Source organism: Heptranchias perlo, chromosome 5 (assembly GCF_035084215.1).
Source record: "Heptranchias perlo isolate sHepPer1 chromosome 5, sHepPer1.hap1, whole genome shotgun sequence".
Taxonomy (NCBI): domain Eukaryota; kingdom Metazoa; phylum Chordata; class Chondrichthyes; order Hexanchiformes; family Hexanchidae; genus Heptranchias; species Heptranchias perlo.
Window position 1 is genome coordinate 63,322,381 of NC_090329.1, and position 21,490 is coordinate 63,343,870.

General features: G+C 40.9%; 1 protein-coding gene across 2 annotated transcripts in view; it reads right to left on the minus strand.

Annotated features, from left to right (window-relative positions):
- Positions 1–4,837: 4,837 nt before the first annotated feature.
- Positions 4,838–21,490, minus strand: part of LOC137321806 (chloride intracellular channel protein 5-like) — a 164,935-nt gene continuing 148,282 nt past the window's right edge. For both annotated transcript variants that reach the window (XM_067984484.1, XM_067984485.1), the window contains exons 5-6: positions 13,018–13,199; positions 4,838–10,703 (exon numbers count right to left, since the gene is read on the minus strand). In XM_067984484.1, coding sequence (XP_067840585.1) covers positions 10,536–10,703; positions 13,018–13,199 — 350 coding nt within the window. In that variant the 3' untranslated portion in view covers positions 4,838–10,535. The remainder of the gene's footprint in view (positions 10,704–13,017; positions 13,200–21,490) is intronic.

Genomic DNA, 21,490 nt, shown 5'->3' on the forward strand with positions numbered 1-21,490 from the left:
TCAAGCAACCAGCTGGCCAGACAAAGCTAACCTGATTTTATAGTCACAGTTGCATTGATATGTGAGGTGTTCAAAATACACAAATCCGGAATCAGAGCAAGTGTATATTAAAAGAAAATCTATTCCCTGGCTCTTTTGCTAATTTCCCTGTAAAAGAGTTGAGCTGGGGTGAAGTATGCTTCACTGAAGGTTTTTACTTGAACAAGGTGTCCTTGATCTTCTCAAGGAAATAGTACCTCTGCACAGTGATGTATTTGGACCAACTTGCTTACATAGTTCATGACTAAAGGATTTTGAAGTAATTCTGTAAACTAACACTACATAGTTTATTTTGAAAAGATACATATGTGCTTTCTCCCCCTTTCGATAGTTAGACAGCATAATTCTTTGTGGGCTAATGTAGTACTAAGAATTTTTATATATTTGTGTCTGTGTTTGCATTTAACACAGCTATACCCAAGGGTGGTGTAACTCACTCAGCATTTGCCTCCTAGATTCTAAAGAAATGTAGCAACTTCATTTGCATAAATACCAGGGCATGATCATTCTAAATTACCTACTTCATGCCTATTACACAGTCCCCACACTGGGATAGAAATGACGACAACTTACGCAAATGCACTGTAAGCCTGATTTTAATGAGTAAACAATGGGCAACAAAGCCCAGCTGAACACTGAGCCTACGGGCAAGCACTAAAAGACTGATCCCAGGTCTCTGAGAAATGAGTAGGCCTCCAAAAAGAGATGTTACTGCAGGGATTTGAAGCATCTCACAGACAGCATTGTGGGTCAGTTCAGTCACTTTGGTTTGAATTATGTAATTTTTTGAATGCTTCCGTTATGTCATAAATTTTATTTATACTAATCGATCTCCTATGGCATTGCAAACGGGGAATCAAGACAAGGTATAATTTTCAGGTAAAGATGGGTTAAAGGGCAGGGGCAATTGTACCAGGGCAGGCAGGTGTAACTCAGCACCCATTTTAAAGTCATATGTTCTGTCATTTTAATATAATGCTTTGATTTGATGTTATTTATAGTTAAATAGCAAAACTTATGACAATTTGGGAAGCAGAGCAGAAGAGTTGATTGGAGCGTAGAAGTTTCTCTGCAGTACAGGCTGAGGAGCGGGGAGACACAACACTGAGGTGCTGCAGTGCCTCCATTTGCAGGAGGATGTAATTACAGAGTGACAAGTTTACATAGGCAATCTCCATTATAAATGTGGGCATAGAAATTTATAATGGGAAAAGATGATACAAAAATGAGACAAAAACATGACAATGGGAAGTGAGGCCTTGCAGGAAGTGGGTGCAGACATAAGAGAGTAGAATTTCTGCAGTGGTTCCCTGAATTCTTCCATAACTACAGTGGAAGATCAGCAGAAACTCCAGAGAAATGGAATAGAGGGCCATTTATACCATTTTTCCAGGGTTAAAACTGAAGTTATAGTGGGAAATCTGAAGAATCCCATAGAAATTCCAGGCAAAGATTTTTAGTATATTATAGATGGATTTATATTGGGCTGGCTCAGAAAACAATATGGCCATTGAAAACACTTTAAAATATTTTTGAACAATTTGTTGATAGGTAGGCTAAAGTTACCAGTCTAATGAATCAAAGCCACTTAACAAATAATGCTTTGTGATCATTGTGTTTTTAACATTAACATAATTGAGCCAATCCCCAATTTTTTCCCTATTAAAAACTTCTGATATTCAACAGAAGTTTGTGGTCTGACATTTGAAGTGTGATGGAGAACCAAGGTGTGAAGGGCACATAAGTCTTTGTATTTCACTGGTTTAGTAAGAAAATGTTTTTTTACTCATTTCCAGAAGGAAAAGTTAGTGCAAACATCTGATGAGTATGGGGTGTACTTATTAAAAATAAATTTTGTGCTAGATGATGGGAACTGAAGGCATTATCCCAGCTGATTACGATGAGAGAGGTACTGATAGACCTTAAGGACATCTTTAAACTACTATCTGCTTTATTTGAAAGTTTTCATAGTCAGGAGTTGGTGGCAATTAATGCCGCCCTGTTCCTGAATACCAGATTAGTATAAAGTGATCACATTGTTCCTGTGGATGTACATCAAGAAATACTGTATCATATGGAGGCCGGTTATGAGCATCTGAAAATAGGTGTTAAGCAAATCACATGTCCAAAATTAGGCTTTAGTTTTCATCAAGGTCTTCCAGACCATGTTATGATATATTTATGTTGTAGAGGGCACCAGAGTCCTATCAGCTAACTGTCTACAGGCAGGTCAATTAAAGTTTAAAACAAAAACTTTTTTGGAACAAGAAACTTACATTAAAACTAGCCAAACCTGACCAAACAATTTCAGAAAAAGAGCTGACAGTGCCCACCTCACCCCCAACTCAAATCAACCCTGAATATAGCTCCATAACAGGTAGTAAGTATTTATCCTGAAAGTGCAGTGGGACACAGGCTTGTCAAAACTTAAACTGCAGGTATAACAAACCAACCATCACTAGTATTGCAGCTGAAAAGACATAAAATGCACAAAAACAAAGTTTACAGCAATGGTGGATATAGTTCCTTCTGACATGGCATCCAAGTATTTCAAAAGGGAATTGGATATATACTTGAAAAGGAAAAAATTGCAGGGCTATGGGGAAAGGGGGGGGGGGAGTGGGACTAACTGGACAGCTCTTTCAAAGATCTGGCACAGGTTTGATGGGCCAAATGGCCTCCTGTGTTATAAGATTCTATGAATCTATTGAAAGCATGAGCCTCATATTGATTTTTGATGCTTTACTAGGTGTATTTTCCAGCAATTCTCTTTCAGATGCTGATCCACATCATGTGCACTTCCATCAATCTCAGTTTGGGTTGAATTCTAAGCTTGAATTACATCAGTGGCTTTCCCTCAATTTACAAATACACTTTAATTGGGTCCAACTACTTTTTCCCTAGTCTCTCCTTGTTTCTTATCATGATGGGATACAAATCATAACAGAAAATAAGTAGACATGCTTAGTAGCTTATGGAGATAGGGTACATTTTACCAATTTGTGCTTCTGACGTGGAGCTTCCAGTGCCAGGAATGCATATCAGCAATTTGGGCATAGAGGTCAGGGGACCCCACAGGATTTTCTTCCCATTTTGATATGCTAATCTCCACACCTTAATTCCTAATATCCACTCCCAACAGGCGAAGCTCTGAGCTGCAAATGCAAATTTGTAAAATTTATCCTTTAGGACAAAAGAAGATGCAAATTTTCATCCTGAATAGTTATTGTCAAATAAATCTTTTCAGTTAAGTAAGATTTTACATTTGTGTATGAGGCTAACTTTGGAAATTGAATGGAAAAATACTGATAATTATTACAATGCTTTTGAAGTTGTTAAATTGAATTTATTTTGACTGATTTTTTTTTGATTATGTCTCCTTAATGTATCTTGTGATGTTTTTCGATGTTAAAGGTGCAATATAAATGCAAGTTGTTGCTATTGTCCTTCCTACCAGATCAAATTACTGAGCAGATTGAGCCATTTGCATACAGAATGGATGAACAACACCCACTTTATAGCAATTATGAAAACATACAAGTCTGTCCGGATTCTCTCCTTATTGGTTAGGTTATAGCAATGTTGAAGAACTACACTATCTAGCAGTGAGGAAAAATAATGTTTATGTTTTGGGCCTGTCCTGGGCCCTGCAGTTATTGCTTCAATCTGACTAAAATAAAGGTTTCTAGATTAGCACATTGGAGTATGGTATTTATCTTGACTAAGGCACGTGAGGTATTACAAAGAGGAAAATGCCTATAATGCTTTATTTTGAACAAAGTCTCATATCCTAGCTAGGACAATAGAAGCAAGAGGTGGGAGTCACTTTCAGTTCTCACTTTATTTCAGCTGGGATGTATACAAGTAATCTTTGTCTTGTTCCGATGTACAGGGTGAGTTCTGTGATCAGACGGAGTTAAGAAGCCACCATAATAAACCCCACTCCACAGCTGTTGCTTCAAAGATCAGATCAAATGAGGTTTGCTCACTTGAAAGCTCGTGTCATTCAAAGAGCTCCAGTAAAAAAGGACTGTGTTCGGATCCTGTGCTGAAGAGTAGGAGAGGATGATTTGTGTAGTTAGCATAAACCCTTTTTGTGTGAATTCAGAAAACTTAAACTAAGTCAGGTTCTGCCGCACTTATTCAGCCTTAACTCACAGACTGGGATCATAGAGCAGAGCATCTATTTTTAAATTCAGAGTATTTTTTATAAACTGAAAAATACTGTCCTCTAAAAGCACTTACATTATGATTTTGCCTCAGCCCAACATGGTTTGATTCATATTATCTACACCCATAATATATTTTACATTGGTGTGGTTCAGAAGCAGAGCCATTCATCCTTAATCCCACTACGATAGTTAAAAGAGTATCAGGACAGAGGTTGCGTGCTTCAAAGAACAGCAAAAAAAAATTCCTTCAGCTGTGCTTTCTACTTGAATCTTGGCCAACCCTCTCCCTATAATTACAACTTGGGACAAACATATGCCTCTTGAGTGACCTCCAATTCATCGGAAAATGTATCCAGCTGTCTAGCATTCTCTAACCATAGGTGACAGAAAATACAGAAAAGTCACACGGCATGCTCCAGCATAGTCACGCCATTGAGAAGAGGCAAGAATATCTGTGTCTCACCAATGCTGCATTATCAGGGTATTTAGGATTTAATAGTGGCCAAGTTTTTCAGTGAAAAGGCCTCCTTTTATCCAAAGAGTTCAGATGTGTAAAATACTGGTCCAACTAATAGTATGTTACAACTGCACCCATTTATATTTACAAAAAAGACAAGAGGTTTCAATTTATGCTGTGAAAATATACAATTTTATTTCCTTAGTTGCTGCCAGTCAAGACTGGAGAACAATTATCTAACCAGTGCAAGTAATCAGAGCAAAATATTATACTGTTTCAGCAGTTAGCTTCATTCAGTGGGTGTCGTCATTATACATTCTGTGATAAACATTTGCAAACAGCCTTGCTATAATGCCATACGCATGTACAAGACATATATGCATGTCTCAAGCTTACAACAGTAGCCGACATTCATTAAAGCCTCAATTTTGCTATAAATTGAGAAGTCTTCACTACGTTTTGTTTTTAATCAATTAAAATTCCTAGTTATGAAACCCATTTAATAATTATTTGGCCAATAATGAATGAAAACAAAGGCATTATGATTTTTAAAAGATCCCAAAATAAGAGTTGAGAATGACTCAATTGACACCAAATTACAAATGGTGATGATGCAATTGTTTTTATAACACACTTTGCTCCTAATGCAATTGAACATATAAACAGTATTGTAGGTAACTAAATTTGAAAGATCTGTTCTGGCTATTACTCTAAAACCACGCAAATGTTTGTATTTTCAGTTACAATACACACTGTGTAAAAGATTACAGTAGTTTGTGTATCATAGACATATCACACTGGAGCTGCACAGGACATAAAACCAATGGTAGGGGACAGGTAGACCATTTATGGCTGATAGCTTACATAGAAACATTGAAACTTACAGTACAGATGGAGACCATTGAACCCATCATGCTTGTGTCAGCTCTTTGCTAGAGCAGTCCAAAACTAATCCCACTGCCCCATTCTCTCCCCATAGTCTTGTATCGCCTTCTGCTTTAAATATTTATCTACTTTTCTGTTTTGGATGGAATGGTCTCTGCTTCAACTACTTTCTGTAGCAAAGCATCCACACTCTAAACAACTCCCTACATAAAGAAATTTCTCCTAACCTCTCTCCTCACTCTCTTAGTAACAGTTTTAAATTGACTCCCCAACTAGGGAAAATAATCTTTCCTTAATCACTCTTATCAAAACCATTCAGAATTTTAAAAACCTCTATTTAAGTCTTCCCTACTTCAATGGAAATAATTCCAATATCTCAACTATAGGTTCTCATCCTTGGCACCAACATTAATGTGTCTATATAAAATGGTAGTCAAATGAATAGCAGTTTTCCATCACCAGTGCAGCCTGCCTTCCTCTCTGTAATATGACAACTGTTCTGTTACACTGGGCTGTTGGCTTACACAGTTTACAGCACCCACCCACCCACAAGAGTTGATACTGCTGAACATACACAAGGCACACGATGCCAGAAGTGAAAGATTTGTTTTTTCTCACTGTACCCAGCTCCATCGCTGGGTTACTGTTGTACTTCAACGTCATTAGTATCAGATTTGCATTTTTTTCAGTTTTTTGTCATGATGTTGCTAATTCTAATTATTTAGTGGATTTCTCAAACTACAGTGGCTTTGTATCTCCTGGCAGTTAGTGCTTATGATAAAAGATGAAGGACTGGACGTTTAGGTTGCATGGAGACGTCTTGAAATAGCAATGAAGTTGTCATGAAAGATGTTATTCTTAAGGATCTTAAACTAATTTATCTACATTTTAATTCCTTATATATAATTTTTGGATCTATGTTATGTTCTTCAAATACGCAAAGACCACTTAAAAGAGCAAAGCTGAGATGGATAACTGTGTATCTGAAGAGCTGAATTGAAGAGTAACAATGGACAGGGAGCTGTGAGAGCTGGTAGAGGGGAAGAGTGCAATGGTAAAGTCTTGTGGTATCTCTGGCCAACCTGATGATGACTGGCTGACTCTCACCTCACTGAATGTGGAGGGTATTACAACCCAGGGAAACCCTCATGTATATGTAGATTACTCCTGTTGGTGGGAACTAATTCAAGCCTTTGGTACAGAATGCCAAGCCATGGCAGGACTCTGTGTGCAGCCACGATTCCATCCATGGTGCTATTAGTCTTAGCCATGACATTGTTGGGTATTGCCCACCTCCTCAATATCTCCAACCTCTCCACAGGGATGGAGGGAAGGAATCATTAGATGCAGTTATCTCTCACATTCAAATTGCCAAGGGAGGCGGTGGGGACTAATTGTGGAAATAAATTTAAGAAACGTGGTGAGAAATTTGATAGAAGGGTTTGAGTAGTATCGTGGGATATAGTATTTCCTAGACAATGCGACGAACCAGATGAACCACAATGGCCTTTTCTGTTCCTGTATATTCCTACCAGTAGCAGCTTATGGAGTGGCACAGGCAGAATCCTGGAAACAGATGGTCTGGCCATCTAGATGACTAGAGATGGTGTGTGACATGCAAAGGCAAAATCAGGGACAAGAGGAAAAAAATTTTCAGAATTCAATCATGATGCAAGATCATTTCAGTGAATAGTTCACTCATCCAGGGGCAGGAGAGCAAGTGCTCAAAGAAAGGAATGATCAATTTCACCCCCTTCCATTTATGGCAGCTGGAAAACAGACTGGCACTAGACCTGTATATAGGCACAGTCCTAAATCGGTTGATCATTTTATATGAAACAAAAACAGAGGGGGTTGGGTGTGGATGAAGATCAGAGCTCTTTCAGCTGCACTCCCATCATAGCTCCAGCAGAAAGGTGACAAAATTAGGCCAGGGCCCAGGTATGCCAAGTCCTGGTCTTCAATCAATCGTGCAGTCTTTAGAGCTCGTCTGCCCCCTTCCCTTCTGGAACTGCAGTGGGTGTCCTGCTGCATCCCTCTTGGGGGCAGAACCCCTGGCGGGAAGCCACCCTGCACCTTTAATGAGGCTCAGGGTGGAAAGTGAGCTGGAGAGTCATTGCGGGGTTGGGATGGCAGGCAAAAGTCCTCGGCTGTGGGGGGAGGTGCTGATTTAGAAAAATTCAACCTAGTGTTTAGGTCTCCATTCTTCCTTACAGTATTCTTTAGTGTATTCCCAAATGACAGAAGTATACCAGTTACCATGAACATGAAAATATCAGTACCTGAAATGGCCATTTGCAGGGGGTATTTGGTGATTTAGTTTAATACAATTTACTTCTGTCAGGACACCATGCCTGAAGAACCAAGGATGAATGGCTAGACATTTTTAGACAAAAATACAAAGCACAACATTTAGTGGTCACTGAATTGCTATTATTAATCAATGGAATCTATACTGCTTAGGACTAATTAAATATGAAATTAAACAGCAATAAAAGTTTTCTTTTAAATAACAGAGCAAACTCAATAACACATCAGCATGTCGACTGTTGCAAATAACCACTGTTGAATATGTGGATATCTAAAAAATTGAAGAAAGCTTTAGTTTGAGCTGATTAAACAATAGGCCCCACACTGGTCTCATTCAGTTGTTTCTCATGATGCAACAAAAAAAATTGTAAAATTCTAAAATGATAGATACAATATTTGTATCTGTGATGAATTGTAGTAAAATAGAATGTAACTCATTGCCTGCTTTTACCAAAAACCTTCTGTACTTCTACCACTACATTTGGGCTGAGATCTGGCAGAATTTGCAACAAGGGACAGAATCCCCTGATCATGCCCGTTGTTGGATACATCAGTTAAATCAAAGCTATTTGCTTATCCTCACCTGCTGAACCAACCATACAATAGGCCATGAGAAGGCTCTTGAGCTGACCATCACCATCTCATTACAAATTATTGTCCACTCAGCAACCATCAAGACCAGTTTTCTAAGACGTCTATTTCCATTAATCACGTCCAGGTGAATTCTGCTTTTTTATGCCACCTGTTATAGGTGAAAAATTTGTGTTTTTTCGAACAAATTGAGAAAATTGTAAAATATCCTGGGAAAGGTAACTATTAAAATTATTGAGATTTCAGTCTTTAAGTATTTGCATGATTGTAATGCCATTGGACTGCTAGTTATCTCTGAGACCATAATCACAAATATTGGATACTTGACCAAAATATATTTGTTGTGGGGTGTATAAGGAACAAAGCTTTGTGTTGAATTATAATGTACAAATCCACACACATATGGTTATTTTAAAAAAAAAGAACACTAGAGGGTGCAATTTAATCATTTACATTTTACTTTTCTGAACAGACATATCTTCTTCCTTTATTCACTCGTCTTTGTGCATTATACGGACCCTGACTTTTCATTAATAGAGAAAAATATACCCAAAGATTCTTGGTTTTACTTTTACTGATCAATTCCCAGATTTTAAAATTATTTCTGATCAGACGTTGTTGACTTTCTCTTGGAAAATGAGACACAACTTCCCCAACGTTCTGAGTGTCTCTTTTAGTTCTATAAGGGATTGCGATGCCACCCATTCATGGTCTACAGGAGGAAAATGTGTTCTAATGTCTATTGTGGGTTGTAGCAATTCTTTTTTCTGCTCCTTTAGTAAAATGGTGGACAAATACATTTCATACAAATGCATCAACACATTCATTACTAATATCACACACAATTTGCAAAACAATTTGTTTAATTTTCAGCCTAATTTTCATCTGCAAAATATTCCATTCATATTTATCCCTAATTTTTACATGGTTTCAGCTTTTTAAAATAAAATCTGCAACGGCATTATGGGATAAAGCATTCTATCCCCTTGACAACAAGACTTTTTCTTGGGCATTCTATCTGTGATGCACCTTAGGACATTTTTTTTACATTAAAGGAGCTACCTAAAATGCTAATTGTTTTTATTCATGTATTTACTTTTTATTTAAAAGCAAAATCAGCCCCTAGAGTTGCTTTAACTCGTGGTCAAAGCTCAGAAACAAGACTGAAAGGAAAAGCAAATGGGAAGCCTTTGTACTAAAAACTGCCTACTCAATAGTGTTGCTGACAATGCCGACATGAAGTACAGCACCAAAATGCCTTGTAATGAAACAGAAACATCGTTCAAAAGCATAACTGAGTATTTTGGCTTTGTATGCCTTAGAAGAAGTTGTCATATCTGATGCATTTAAGGCTGATTGGTTCTCGGATACATTTAAAGTACCATGAAAAAGAATTACTGGCATTTTGATTGATCATGCTAACGAATCAAAAAAGATAGTTTCAATCAGTAAAGTAGCAAAAGTTTAAATCCTGCCTGCTTGAAGTTGAAGCTTTCGAGGTCAGAGTGGACTGGGCTGGGGAGACGGTCCTCCTGCCAATCCTGGTTCAGTTCCATACCAGCCTAGCCTTACTTGATAGTCACAATGACTGACAAGTTGAGAGAGGTCTGAACTTCATTGTTAACGGTCACCTTAGCTTTGGAGAAAAAAAATGGAATCAACGTGATTATGAATTTTTTTTAGATTTTCGAAATCTCAAAAGTAACATCACGCCTAATTTGGTTTCTTGAACATGCCCACCAATATGTGAAGTTCTTGACATTAAAATGTACACGTAGCTGAAATTCAGATGCAAGGCAATAAGCTCCAAACAACTTCGAATCAAACAAGAACGAATCAGTAGTCAATGACTAATTTAGAGAAAAAAATAACAGATCACAGTAATGTCTATGATCAGTGCTTGATTAGAAATTTGTCATGTTATTTACAAGCATAAAACCAACTACAACTGACACGTCTGAAATATTATGGTGTCAGCGAATGAGTTTAGGTTTAAAAACCAAGGCAATCGAAAGCAGTCTTGTGAAACGAGAATCATTCTGTGGTCATTAGCACTGATTTATAATGACCCTGTCGCTGATTTAGGATCTTGAAAGTCGTCTCGCCACATCTGCATAAGCGTATTCAATTTCACTGTCCGCCGCACACGTATTGGTGAACTCATCCCTTGCATAGGCATTCTTCAGGTATCGCCAGACTCCGGTCATTTCTGTCGGGATCTCAAAGTTCCGATACTTCTTTGCTACAACCTGAAAAGCAATAGAAACGTTCGATAGAAAACATGGGTCGGCCAATAGATTCCCCTTCCACCCACTTTGCTCTAAGTAAATAAGTGATTCCAACGTGTGGAATGGAGCATTTACCCAATGAATGCACCATCTCCACCCCGACCCAATACAGGACTGATCAGATATAAAACTGCTCACTGACCTCACGTAGTGCCTCCTGTTACACTCACAGGTCACTTTCAGTCCCCACATGCTCCTGTCATGTGGTGCATTTACTCACTGAGCCATCAATGGACTCAGTTTCTAATTCTTCAAGGAGAGATTGGTGGTTAATGCATTTTGTGTTGTAGGACTGACCTATACAGACCAGGAATGTTCTAGATGGAATCCTTCTTTTTCTTTCCACCAATCTTTCTCCCCTTCCTCTCCTGAAGGTGTTGACTCCTTGTTGCGATACAGTTCCACAGATGGTGCTTACCTCCTGGTAATTCACCAAACTGTCCGTTATTCGTATGTACAGTGATGAGGGTTGGCAGGCTATTTGGCCACAGCGAGCAAAACAATTGAACCCAATCTGTCCACACTCGCGCGCTTCCATCATGGGTCGCTAGATAGCAAACAGGCCAACTGTCTTCGACCTAATCAAGGGCTACAGGGACCAGTTTCAGAACCCTTGATGATGTTTCAACGGAGATGAGCTACCAGCATAGAATAGGAATCGTATCTGGGTGCCTTCGGTTTTATCTGATTCCGCGACTCATGTGATAAAATCACTCAGCTATTGAGGGAACCTCAATCCTTGGTCTGTGCTGATCTCAGACACGGCTGCAGAATTAAAATTGGCCTCAATGAAAAGAATCAGCAAGGGTTCCCACTTTTCATTACTATCTAGTAATTTCTTCTGGAAAGTGCACATGTGGAAACTGGAAGAGGAAAGAATTATGCACGGCTGTGATAACTCCCCATGGTCAAATAGCTTGAATACGCTTAAAGAGAAATCAGCTGGGAAGGCCTATCGCTGCATCCCAACCCTTAACAACACTGCAGTAAATTTCCATTCATCCCTTTCATGCTGCAGGAATCTTGGCTTCTCGACCTTGACCTGCTGGTGCCACATTTAAATGAGGGCAGGAGGGGCCTGGGAATCTGGTCGACTTCCTTGCCTCCCACCTTTACTGCCACTGATTCAAGGAACTGCCGAGAATTACGGTTGCCAACCCTCCTGGATGGCCGGGAGTACCCTGGAATGCGTGATTGATCTCCTGGGCACTGATGCTGGCAACCCAGAAGAAAACTACTTCCATGTTCCAGTTCTCGCCTGCACCCCTCTGACGGCCTGAGAAACGGTCAACTCCCACTTCGCACCATCCTACCTGCCTCTGTGGAGCCAGATTGAGTGATTCCTGTCCCTCATGGCTGACCGCTGGCCTCACCCCCACAGCACTTGCATTCGCCAGAGACGCAGCTTACCGCAACTGCTGTGAAGTTATGGCAGTGGAGCGGATCAAACCATGATGAAATTAGCTGTGCCTACAGCAACCTGCCTTGCTTGCTGGATTTCAATAGAGAAACTCTCCTCCTGTTTTCTAGCCAGCCTCAGTTCCATAATTATGCTTCCCCATTCAGAGTGTTTTGTTAGTTATATGAGTGATCAGAGTTTGGGAATATACAGGTTTTTAAAAAAACATTCTCACCCTCATGTTAATCAATGTGCACGAGCTGTTTGGTGCATTTCCTACTTTAAGCAGTGTACAGTTCCAGTTTATTGCTCAATTAAGATTAGAAACTTCAGTGTTTGGTGATGGAAATTGCTGGGGTCCCAGCCCAGAGAGGTTGATGGTTTGCGGTTCTGTGATTTACTTTATTTGAAGTTCAGGAAACTGGGATTTAAGAAATGTCTAGCGTCAAGTAAAGAAGATTAGATCTCGTGAGTGCTGATATCTGTTCAGTGTTACAATAATTCTAAATAAAGCAGTTTAGTGCTGTGCATTCATCAGTGTTGGGGTGGGAACTTATTTCACAGTTACTATCTTGATATAACCCCAGCACCGATGAATGCACAGCTTTATTTAGAATTTCATACATACGAAAAATGATGGACAGGAAAAGACCATCCAGCCAGTCCCACACAGGCCTTGTGCCACACAATACACACAATCCCCATCCCACCCGGAAACCATGTAATATCATGGGAGAAGCAGAAAACCAGATATAAACCCAGGCCGATTAGGAGGGGAAAAAAAACTGGAAAATTCCTCCCTGACCCCGTTAAGCAATCGAAAACTAAAAAAGGGTAAGGGAAGAATTTTTTTTTAAAAACAAGGTTATTGGTTACCTTCACAATATGAAGTTTGGGCAGAAGGTTGCAATCAGCTAATGTTAGCTCATCGCCATCAAGGAATTTGCGATTGGACACGTTTACATCATCAACACTGTCAGCATCAATCTCTTCAGGCAGTGGACTGTTCAGGTATTCATCCAGTATCTTCAGGGCTTTGATCAGACTTCTTGCCAGGCCTGAAAATGACAACGTAAGTGTGTAAGTTTTACTTTCAGGTTAGAAGTTGATGTTACATGATTTTCCCCTTAATTTCACACAATATCATTGAATGATAACATTTTTAATGAGAGTCTCATCTGGATTTGGTCAATTTATTTTTGAATTTTATGTTTTTTGGTAGTTTTGTGCTCATGAAGGCAAAGGATTTCAATTGAAGGGTTCTAGAGATTAGATGCTAGAGAACAGTAGTACCTATGTCAACACAAGATTGCCAATGATCAAACACATCTCCTTCCCACCCCCCACCCCCCAGTCACTGTGTATTAGACATATTCCCCTCAAACTGCCACAGAGCACTGACATATAGCAATGTGATTGCTAGATTTGTGCATATCCAATGCCCCATAAGGACTAGACCAACAACAATCAAAGAATGTTTTAAAAATATTAATGCACATCATCAAAGGGAAATCCACTGAGATTTGGTGCTGTGATTCCAGCCACAGTCACCATTTGTCCCCTGTAATTGTCAACCCCAGTCCATCACCGGCATCTCCACGTCATGGTTAATTTTAAAGGCACAGGTGCTGCTAAAGTTGAAATGGTCTGAATTTGGGTTTTCACAAATAAACTTGAAATCCTCATGTTCAGATCACTTTGCGGTTTTCAGACCGGTGATGGAAGTTGCTGGGGTCCCCAGCCCAGCGAGGTTGATGGTCTGCTGCTGTATGATTTACAGAATCAGGTCTACTTTTCCTTAGAACTTATATTAAGACGTGGCAGTAATGTCTGTCAGTATAAATGTACCACGGTTAGCGATTTATAATCATTCGTTAGATGTCCCAACTAAGTTCTATCTGTGCCAGGTGCAAGATGGTAGAGACTCCAGCACATAGAAAAGTATCGCAATAGTGAACTGATGCTTTACCAAGTTGTACTGATTGGCATGCCACTGTAATACTTTTAAATGCCATTTGTACTGCACAATTTTGGTATTTCAAAGCACTTTTGGCTTCACGGTGACGCAAAATGTTTACTATAATTGGAGTCAAACTGGTGTCAGTTAAGGCTTGGATGTTGGGTCTGAGACCAACTGGTAATCTCACATTGCTTTGTCTCGACATTCACTTCAGTCCAACTGCAAACATGTAAAAGAAGCTTGTTACATTTTAATTTCCAGGTTTAACAGGTTTGCAGGTAGCTTTACGGTTTTTAACATTAATAAAAAGACAATCAGTTCTTCATTAATATTAAACATTTTACTGGCACTTGGATGCAGTTAGCAGAGCAGTGCGAATGTATTTTAATACAGACATGTAGAACTTCATTTTTCTCTCCTGATTTGAGAGAAATATGGAGTCAGCAAAATAACTTGACTCGCACTGCTCTAAAGCAGGTACATGCAATATTAAAGTGGCATTAATTACTGCACATTTTCTCTAGTGGGATCTTAAGTAGATGAAAAGCTGTACTCATTAACACATGTTTTATGTTGGACTGTCCCATTTTGATTCAGTGGGAGGGACAAGGATGGAGTCTCATCAGAATCAGATTCCTGTAGAGTAGGTGGCAACAATGAGAGGATATGTAAAATCTACTTAATCATTCTAGTTATATTCTGTCAGTTTAGGAAAATCTAATCAGCAACTTACCACAAAGGATTACTTATTATTGGTAACAAAATTCTATTGCTTTTAATTCATGATATTTTGAGTACTTTTCCATATTCCTGATCGACTTAATAACAGTGACCTGAGTGCATTAACAGTGAAGTTTTTGAAATTCAGTTATTACAATTACTGAGACATGGCTGCAGGATGGTCAGGATTGGGAACTAAATATATCGGGTTATAAGGTCTACAGGAGAGATAGGGAAAATGGAAGAGGGGGAGGAGTAGCCTTAGTGATTAGAGATTAAATCACTACAATGATAAAGGAGAATATAACGAGGGGTAAGCGGCCAACAGAGACCTTATGGGTTGAATTGAGAAATAGGAAAGGATCTAAGACTATAGTGAGAGTTGTGTATAATACCCCTGGTAGCAGCTCTGAAGTGCTAGATAATATAAATGCAGAGATTAGGCATAGTGGTCTTAATGGGGGACTTTAACTTTCACATAGATCGGGAAAAGCAGACTAGCAACTGTCAGAAAGGTAGTGAATTTCTTGAGTGTGTCCGGGATAGTTTTCTACAGCAGTATGTCCGAGAGGCAACAAGGAGGCAAGCCATACTAGATTTAGTAATGAGTAATGAACCAGATTTAGTTAACAGCTTAACTGTGCGCGAACATCTATCCAATAGCGATCGAGTTCAAGGTAATGTTTGAAAGGGAAAAAAGTGAATCAGCTACTAAGATTCTAGACTTGAGTAAGGCCGACTTCAATGCGATGAGACAGAGACTGTCCACAGTAAACTGGACAAATCTGTTAATGGGTAAAACGACTGATGATCAGTGGGAAATGTTTAAAGAAACATTTAACGTGATACAGAATCGGTTTATACCCCTGAGGGGCAAGAACTCTACTTGCCAAAAGAAACAGCCATGGACAACTAAAGAGGTAAGAGACAGTTTAAGACATAAGGAAAGGGCATACAAAAAGGCAAAAAATGGCACAGATCCTGGCGAATGGGAAAGATACAAAGATCAACAAAGGGTCACAAAACAGATAGCAAGGGCTACAAAAAGAGAGCATGAAAAGAAACTTGCAAGGGATTTCAAAACTAATACAAAGAACTTTTATAGTTATGTTAGGAAAAAGAGGGTGGTCAGGAGCAGTGTTGGCCCCTTAAAAACTGAAAGTGGGGATATTGTCATTGACAATGGGGAAATGGTGGACATGTTGAATAATTACTTTGCATCAGTATTTACAGTAGAAAAAGAGGATAGCATGCCGGAAATCCCAAGAAAACTAATATTGAATCAGGGACAGGGACTCAATAAAATTAACATAAGTAAAACAACAGTAATGAAGAAAATAATAGCACTAAAGAGTAACAAATCCCCAGGACCAGATGGTTTCCATCCCAGGGTTTTAAAGGAAGTAGGTGAGCACATTGCAGATGCCCTAACTATAATCTTTCAAAGTTTTCTAGATTCAGGAACTGTCCCTCTAGATTGGAAAATTGCACATGTCACTCTGCCTTTTAAGAAAGGAGAGAGAGGGAAACCAGGGAATTATAGACCAGTGAGCCTAACATCTGTTGTGGGGAAAATGCTAGAGTCTATAATTAAGGATAGGGTGACTTAACACCTTGAGAATTTTCAGTTAATCAGAGGGAACCAGCATGGATTTGTGAAAGGTAGGTCGTGCCTGACAAACCTGATAGAATTTTTTGAAGAGGTGACTAAAGTAATGGACAGGGGAATGTCAATGGATGTTATTTATATGGACCTCCAGAAGGCATTTGATAAAGTCCCACATAACAGACTGTTAGCTAAGATAGAAGCCCATGGAATCGAGGGAAAAGTACGGACTTGGTTAGGAAGTTGGCTGAGCGAAAGGCAACAGAGAGTAGGGATAATGGGTAGGTACTCACATTGGCAGGATGTGACTAGTGGGGCCTCAATTATTCACAATATTTATTAACGACTTAGATGAAGGCATAGAAAGTCTCATATCTAAGTTTGCCGATGACACAAAGATTGGTGGCATTGTAAGCAGTGTAGATGAAAACATAAAATTACAAAGGGATATTGATAGATTAGGTGAATGGGCAAAACTGTGGCAACTGGAATTCAATGTAGGCAAATGTGAGGTCATTCACTTTGGATCAAAAAAGGATAGAACAGGGTACTTTCTAAATGGTAAAAATTTAAAAACAGTGGATGCCCAAAGGGACTTAGGGGTTCAGGTACATAGATCATTGAAGTGTCATGAACAGGTGCAGAAAATAATCAATAAGGCTAATGGAATGTTGGCCTTTATATCTAGAGGACGAGAGTACAAGGGGGCAGAAGATATGCTGCAGCTATACAAAACCCTGGTTAGACCGCACCTGGAGTAGTGTGAGCAGTTCTGGGCACCGCACCTTCGGAAGGACATATTGGCCTTGCAGGGAGTGCAGCGTAGGTTTACTAGAATGATACCCGGACTTCAAGTGTTAAGTTACGAGGAGAGATTACACAAATTGGGGTTGTATTCTCTGGAGTTTAGAAGGTTAAGGGGTGATCTGATCAAAGTTTATAAGATATTAAGGGGAACAGATAGGGTGGATAGAGAGAAACTATTTCCGCTGGTTGGGGATTCTAGGAGTAGGGGGCACAGTCTAAAAATTAGAGCAAGGGCCCTTGAGTATACCTTTTTAATTGAAGTGAAATTGGTGGGATTCATTTAATTTGAATTAATTAGTTAAAGGGTAAGTCATGTCAGGACAGCCCAGCCCCGTGTTATGCTCTTCCTGCTCCATGTGGGAAATCAGGGACCCTTCCGGTGTCCCTGACGACCATGTGTGCGGGAAATGTATCCAGCTGCAGCTACTGACAAACCGCATTGCGGCACTGGAGCTGCGGATGGATTCATTAAGGAGCATTCGCGATGCTGAGAACGTTGTGGATAGCACGTTTAGTGAGATGGTCACACCGCAGGTAAAGGTTGTACAGGCAGGAAGTAATTGGGTGACCACCAGGCAGAGTAAGAAGAGCAGGCAGGCAGTGCAGGGGTCCCCTGTGGCCGTCCCCCTCTCAAACAAATATACCGCTTTGGATATTGTTGAGGGGGATGACTTATCAGGGGAAGGCAGCAGCAGCCAACTTCCTGGCACCAGGGGTAGCTCTGCTGCACAGGCTGGGAGGAAAAAGAGTGGAAAAGCTATAGTGGTAGGGGATTCTATCGTAAGGGGAACAGACAGGCGTTTCTGTGGCCGTAAACGTGACTCCAGGATGGTTTGTTGCCTCCCTGGTGCCAGGGTCATGGATGTCACTGAGCGGCTACAGGGCATTCTCAAGGGGGAGGGTGAGCAGGCAGAGGTCGTGGTCCACATTGGGACCAACGACATAGGTAGGAAGGGAGATGAGGTCCTGCATCAAGAATTTAGGGAGCTAGGTAGCAGATTAAAGAGCAGGACCTCAAAGGTTGTAATCTCTGGATTACTCCCAGTGCCACGGGCTAGTGAGTATAGAAATAGGAGGATAGAACAGATGAATGCGTGGCTAAAGAGTTGGTGCAGGAGGGAGGGTTTCAGTTTCCTGGATCACTGGGCCTGCTTCTGGGGAAGGTGGGACTTGTACAAGTCGGACGGGTTGCACCTGAACCAGAGCGGGACAAATATCCTTGCGGGGAGGTTTGCTAGCACTGTTGGGGGGGGTTTAAACTAACTTGGCAGGGGGATGGGATACAGAGTGGAGCTACAATAGGGGGTGATGTGCAGCCAAATATAGAGAAAAAAACAAGTCAGCTTGGAAGACAGGGCAAATATGTGAGGGCAAGGCTGGATGGCATCTATTTTAATGCAAGGAGTCTTGCGAATAAGGTGGATGAACTGAAGGTGTTGATAAACACATGGGAGTATGATATTGTTGCTGTCACAGAGACATGGTTGAGGGAGGGGCAAGACTGGCAGCTCAATATTCCGGGGTACAGAATCTTCAGGTGAGACAGAGGGGGAGGTATAAGAGGAGGGGGGGTCGCAATATTAATTAAAGAATCAATTACTGCCATAAGGAGGGATGATATATTAGCAGGTTCCTCTAATGAGGCCATATGGGTGGAGCTTAAAAACAAAAAGGGGGCAAGCACTTTGATGGGAGTGTACTATAGGCCCCCAAACAGTCAGGGGGAGATAGAGGAACAGATATGTAGGCAAATCTCAGAAAATTGTGCAAATAATAGGGTAATAATAGTGGGGGATTTCAACTTCCCCAATATTAACTGGGATACTCAGAGTGTAAAAGGCTTAGAGGGTACAAAATTCTTAACGTGCATCCAGGAGAGCTTTTTGAGCCAGCATGTAGAAAGTCCTACAAGAGAGGGGGCGGTACTGGACCTAATTCTAGGGAATGTGGCCGGCCAAGTGGAAGAAGTGCTAGTAGGTGAGCACTTTGGTGACAGTGACCATAATTCGGTGAGATTTAAGGTGGTCATGGAAAAGGACAGGGAGGGGCCGGAAATAAAGGTTCTAAATTGGGGGAAGGCAGATTTTAATAGGATAAGGCAGGATCTGGCCAAAATGGACTGGGATCAGCTGCTTGTAGGAAAATCCGCATCGGAGCAATGGGAGTCTTTCAGAAGGGAGATTGAGACCATACAATGGCAACATGTTCCCGTAAAGGTCAAGGGTGGTTCCAAGAACTCCAGGGAACGTTGGATGTCAGGGGATATACGAGAATGGATTAGGAAAAAAAGGAGGGCTTTTGGCAGATACAAAAGGCTAAAGACGTAGGAAGCCCTAGAGGAGTACAAAAAGTGCAGGGGGATACTTAAAAAGGAAATTAGGAGATCAAGGAGGGGCCATGAAATAACACTGGCGAGCAAAATAAAGGAAAATCCTAAGATGTTTTATAAGTATATTAAGGGTAAGAGGATGACTAGGGAAAAAATAGGGCCCATTAGGGACAAAAATGGCAATCTGTGTGTGGAGCCGGCAGATGTAGGAGGGGTTCTAAATGAATTTTTTGCATCTGTTTTCACTATGGAAAAGGACGATGTAGACATAGAAATACGGCAGGGGGACTGTGATATACTCGAACATATTAACATCGAGCGGGAGGAGGTATTGGCGGTTTTAGCAGGCCTAAAAATGGATAAATCCCCAGGCCCGGACGAAATGTATCCCAGGCTACTGTGTGAGGCAAAGGAGGAGATTGCGGGGGCTCTGACACATATATTCAGAACCTCTCTGGCCACAGGGGATGTGCCAGAGGACTGGAGAACCGCTAATGTAATACCATTATTCAAGAAGGGGAGTAGGGAAAAACCGGGGAACTACAGGCCAGTGAGCCTAACATCAGTGGTAGGAAAATTATTGGAAAAAATTCTGAAGGACAAAATTAGTCTCCACTTGGAGAAGCAAGGATTAATCAGGGATAGTCAACATGGCTTTGTCAAGGGAAGATCATGTCTGACTAATTTGATTGAATTTTTTGAGGGGGTGACTAGGCGTGTGGATGAGGGTAACGCAGTGGATGTGGTATACATGGATTTCAGTAAGGCCTTCGAAAAAGTCCCCCACAGGAGACTGGTCAAGAAGGTACGAGCCCATGGAATCCAGGGTGCCTTGGCACTTTGGATACAAAACTGGCTTAGTGGCAGAAGGCAGAGGGTGATGGTCGAAGGTTGTTTTTGTGACTGGAAGCCTATGGCCAGTGGGGTACCACAGGGATCGGTGCTGGGTCCCTTGCTGTTTGTGGTCTACATTAATGACTTGGATATGAATGTAAAAGGTATGATCAGTAAGTTCGCTGATGATACAAAAATTGGTAGGGTGGTAAATAGCGAGGAGGATAGCCTCAGTCTGCAGGACGATATAGATAGGTTGGTCAGATGGGCGGAACAGTGGCAAATGGAATTTAACCCGGAAAAGTGCGAGGTGATGCACTTTGGAGGGACTAACAAGGCAAGGGAATACACAATGAATGGGAGGACCCTAGGCAAGACAGAGGGTCAGAGGGATCTTGGTGTGCAAGTTCACAGATCCCTGAAGGCGGCGGAACAGGTAGATAAGGTGGTAAAGAAGGCATATGGGATACTTGCCTTTATTAGCCGAGGCATAGAATATAAGAGCAAGGAGGTTATGATGGAGCAGTATAAAACACTGGTTAGGCCAAAGCTGGAGTACTGTGTGCAGTTCTGGTCGCCACACTGCAGGAAGGATGTGATCGCTTTGGAGAGGGTGCAGAGGAGATTCACCAGGATGTTACCAGGGCTGGAGCGCTTCAGCTATGAAGAGAGACTGGGAAGATTGGGTTTGTTTTCCTTGGAGCAGAGGAGGCTGAGGGGGGACATGATTGAGGTGTACAAAATTATGAGGGGCACAGATAGGATGGATACTAAGGAGCTTTTTCCCTTCGTTGAGGGTTCTATAACAAGGGGACATAGATTCAAGGTAAAAGGCGGGAGGTTTAGAGGGGATTTGAGAAAGAACTTTTTCACCCAGAGGGTGGTTGGAGTCTGGAACTCACTGTCTGAAAGGGTTGTGGAGGCAGGAACCCTCACAACATTCAAGAAGCATTTGGATGAGCACTTGAAATGCCATAGCATACAAGGCTACGGACCAAATGCTGGAATATGGGATTAGAGTAGACAGGGCTGATGGCCGGAGCGGACACGATGGGCCGAAGGGCCTCTATCCGTGCTGTATAACTCTATGACT